The sequence below is a fragment of the Pteropus alecto genome, unplaced genomic scaffold (assembly GCF_000325575.1).
Source record: "Pteropus alecto unplaced genomic scaffold, ASM32557v1 scaffold115, whole genome shotgun sequence".
NCBI lineage: Eukaryota > Metazoa > Chordata > Mammalia > Chiroptera > Pteropodidae > Pteropus > Pteropus alecto.
This window is the reverse complement of record NW_006436814.1, coordinates 2,399,340-2,403,171: the sequence shown is the minus strand read 5'-3', so window position 1 is coordinate 2,403,171 and position 3,832 is coordinate 2,399,340. Positions and strand designations below refer to the sequence as shown.

The 3,832-nt window shown below is 65.6% G+C and overlaps 1 protein-coding gene across 1 annotated transcript in view; it reads right to left on the bottom strand.

Annotated features, from left to right (window-relative positions):
* Window positions 1–3,832, bottom strand: part of LOC102887592 (kinesin-like protein KIF26B) — a 243,884-nt gene that overhangs the window by 9,238 nt on the left and 230,814 nt on the right. The window contains exon 10 of the mRNA XM_025048510.1: window positions 1–3,019. This exon is cut by the window's left edge and continues 396 nt beyond it. Coding sequence (XP_024904278.1) covers window positions 1–3,019 — 3,019 coding nt within the window. The remainder of the gene's footprint in view (window positions 3,020–3,832) is intronic.

The following is a 3,832-nucleotide window of genomic DNA, read 5'->3' as shown; positions in this document are numbered from 1 at the left end:
TGCGCCCGTTGACCGCGCGCAGCGGCAGCTTGGCGGCCAGGCCCGAGCCCCGGCTCCGGCTCAGCGACTGCGTGGACCAGGACATGTGCTTGCTGCTCGGGGCCGGGTTGGCGCTCTGGCCCACGGACTGCGGCAGCGACTTGGTGGAGAAGCTGAGCGTCTTGGTGGTGGAGGCCGACAGGCTGCGTGCTTTGGGGCCGGCCAGGAGCAGCTTGCTCACGGCGGAAATCTTAGACTGGCTGGCCTTGGGGGACGCCCCGGCTGACTGCGGGGTGCCCGGGTTGGTAGGCGAGGCCCCCGCGCTGCGGCCCAGGCTCCTGCCCGCGCGGGGCATGGTGCTGTCCTTGCCGGCGTGCAGCCGGGAGCTCATGGAGGACAGGCTCTCCGCTCGCTCCAGCGAGAGGCATTCGTAGTGGCTGACGGTGCTCCTGCCCAGGGAGTGGGTCCTGCTGGCCAGCTGCTCCAGCTTGGCACTGAAGAGCTTGCTGCTGCTGCTGGCGTCCTTCATCTTGCCGCTGGGCTCATCCGGGAAGCTGGCCACCAAGGGCACCGGCTGGTTCAAGGGGCTGCTGCCGCTGCTGCTGCAGGCACTGTGCTGGGGACTGGCCCGGTTCTTCTGGTCCAAGCTGGACTTTCGGACAGGGGGCAGAGGTGGGGTCCCCTTGGGCCGAGCCAGGACGCAGTGTTTGGGTGAGGCCACCTTCCTCTCCAGGGTCGCCTTGGAGGGCTGGGCGCCCGAGGCGGCGCTGATGCCGTTGGTCTCAGAGGCGCAGTGGTAGAAGAGGCCGTCCGGGGCCTCCAGCCGGCCGGCTTTCTGAAAAGCCCTGGGGAGGCTGCTCGATTTCAGGCTTTTGCTGGGATGCACTGGGCTCTGGGCAGCCGAGCTGGGCAGTGCCATCTCACAGCCATCCGCAACCCTCCCGAAGCTGTCAGTCCCGGGGGAGGCGGACACCTCGCCACTGCTGCTGCTCAGCCTGTCGCCGGGGCTGGCCTTCCTGTCCTGCGCCCGCTCTGCCCTGGCCTCAGGCCTGGCGAGGCCTGCTGCGGTCTCCGACTTCGCCCCTTCTTCACTGGGATAAGCATCCTCTTTCTTTACCTCCTCTTCTCGTTTCAGCCAGGGGTCCTCAAACGTCATCTCTTTCTTTGCGCTGGCTGCCTTGCTCTCCTGGGACCGGGCTGCTTTGGGGACGGAGCCGACGGTAGCAGCGGATGCCTCAGGTTCTTGGACGTGCCGGGGGCTCATGGCAATGCAGGGGTACACCGTAATGTTGGTCTTCATGGGGATGTACCCTTCGCAGCTGCTCAGATTGGCTGTATTGGAGATGGTGACCATGGCCTTGCCCAGGGTGGATATCTTGCAGCCTTTGATGGGGGTGGCTTTGTTGAAAGAGTCTTCCCGCATTTCGGACAAGATGAGCACGTTGTCGGGGCCCGCCTTGGGCTTCTCTCGGCACACCACGGTGGCATTCTGGATGCCGCTGACAAACTCGGAGGTCGGAGGGTCGGCCATCGCCTCCCCATGCCCGAAACACGTCTGGGCTATGAAGCTGTGGCAGGACTGCTCGCCGTCGCTGCCCGTGCTCATCTCGCTCAGCCAGGAGCTGATGGAGGAAGGCCTGCTGCCTGCCTCTCGGCCCTTCTCATCCAGGTTCAGCTTCGGGAGGGGCAGGAACTGCGTGATGCTGACCTCGGAGACGGAAGCCACGCTGGAGTAGCACTCCAGGTCCTCACTGATGCTGCCGATGATGCTGACGGGCCGCGAGCCCGAGGCCAGGGCCTGCACGGAGCAGTCGCTGTCGAAGCTGATGATGCTGGTGGGGCGGCCGCCGTCCAGCACCCCGCTGATGGTCAGCTCCTCCACCAACGTGAACACCAGCTCGTCCTCGCTGTTCAGCTCCAGCGGCTGCTGCACCGTCACCATCGTGGTGCTCACGATCTCCTTCTTGGACTCTGGAGAAACCGCTGCCTGAGGCTCATCATCGGCAGAGGCTTCGGGGAACCCTTCGCTCCCACCAGACATGGATTTCTTCAGAACCCGGGGGCTCATTCCCACCGGGGGGGTACGCACCTCAGGCTGTGGCAGGGACTCACTGGACACCAGGCCGGAGTCCTTGCCCAAGGGAGGCAGAGGGGCAGAAGGCAGGACCCCCTTCTGGGTGTAGACTTTGCATCTCTGGGAGGGCGAGCTGGTCGGCTTATACTCTGAGGTCTTGGACAGGCTGGCGATGCCCAGCCGGGGGGAGCCCATCGCCCTGGGCTTGCCTTCCACGAAGCCACAGGTGTTCAGGCTTTCTCGGCTGCTCTGCAGGCTGGGGCTCTGCACGAGCTGGGAAGAACCGGGCTGGCTGCTGCTGCCGCCAGGGACACTCCTGGGAGGGACAGGGCTTGGGCTGCTGGTGCGTGTGGCCGCAGACACCGGGGAGCGATGCCTCTGCCGCCTGGAGGCGGGGGGCTCAGCGCCTTCTCTGTCGCTCAGCTGGCTGTCGGACCCATTATCTTCCTTATCAGACTCGCAGGGCGGGTTTGCCCCAGCCCCTTGGCTTAAGGGGGGACACTTGCTTGCCTGCTCTGCCCCGAACTGGGCAGGCAGCTCTTCGAAAGGGAACTTGCTGGGCGCTTCGCTGCCGTCGATGCAGTCCAGCCTCTCCTGCAGCTCGGCAAACGTGTTACACTTCAGGCAGTCCCTTTCCGGTTTGCTGGCCGTGGCCTCCTCGGCCTCCGCGGGCCGGCCGCTGTCGCCCCTGGTCTTCTGCAGGGCCGGCACGATGGGGACAAAGTCCGGGGGCCCCTCGTTGTCGGTGAGCTCCTTGTCAGAGAGGGCCGTGCCGTTCGGCCCGATGTAGATGACCGTGTCGCAGGACTGCTCGCTGCTGGAAGAGTAGTCGGGGTCGCTGGGCAGGTGGGGGACGGGGAAGTCCGGCTCCGCCGCGGCCCGGGCGTGGAAGGGCCTCAGCTGGGTGGGCCTGCGCATCCGGCCTTCTTCGCAGGAGCTCTCCCCGCCCGAGGAGCTCGACGTGTACTGCGAGCGAGAGGACAAGTTAGCTGGGGGTCTCCGAGGCACCCCCCTCGGGGGAGCCTGGCCTGCTGCCTGCGTACAGGCTCCCCAGGCCCTGGCCGGCCTCCCTGCACAGGGGCTGCTACTGGGCTGTGCCAGGCTCGCGCGCCCAGCTTCCACACCACGGCCTCCTATGCGAGTGGGAACCCCTACGGGGAAACAGAGGCTGCTTGTGAACGGAGGTGACCAGCCCCGGCCCCGTCTGACCTCGTTAAGGCTGAGGGGTCACCAACGTGGCACCCCCTCACCACCTGTGCCACCTTGTGTCACAGAACGCTGGTTGCAAAGACTCCTTTTCTAAAAACAAAAGCTACGAAAAAGCGCGGGAAGCCCCACACATCGCCGCCACCACGATCATGTTCTGACGTCCTCGTCACGTCACCACCGTCCTGGCTTGGCCTCTGTCTGAGAAGAAGAGCCCAGTGGTTTCTCGCAGGCTCTTAGCATCAGCCAGAAACCACTGGAGAATGTGGCAAAGGCCAGCAGCCCAAACACACGTCCCGCAAACACAGGGAAGAGGGGCCACGTGAGCAGGGAGCTGACGACCCCTTGGGGTTGGCCCTCTGAAGGACACCGTCTCCATCTACGTGGGACCAAGGCGGAGGGAGGTGCACTCGAGCACTTCCGTCCCTTCCGAGTGTCCCCTCTCGCAGTGGCGGGCCACTGCAATGCCGTGAAGCGGACACCCCTGCGAGGGGTCCAGGCTGGACGACCGGGAAAAGTGGGGACGGCACGTGACCGCCCCTGGCCCGGCCTGAGGGTTTTCCGCCCCTTCCG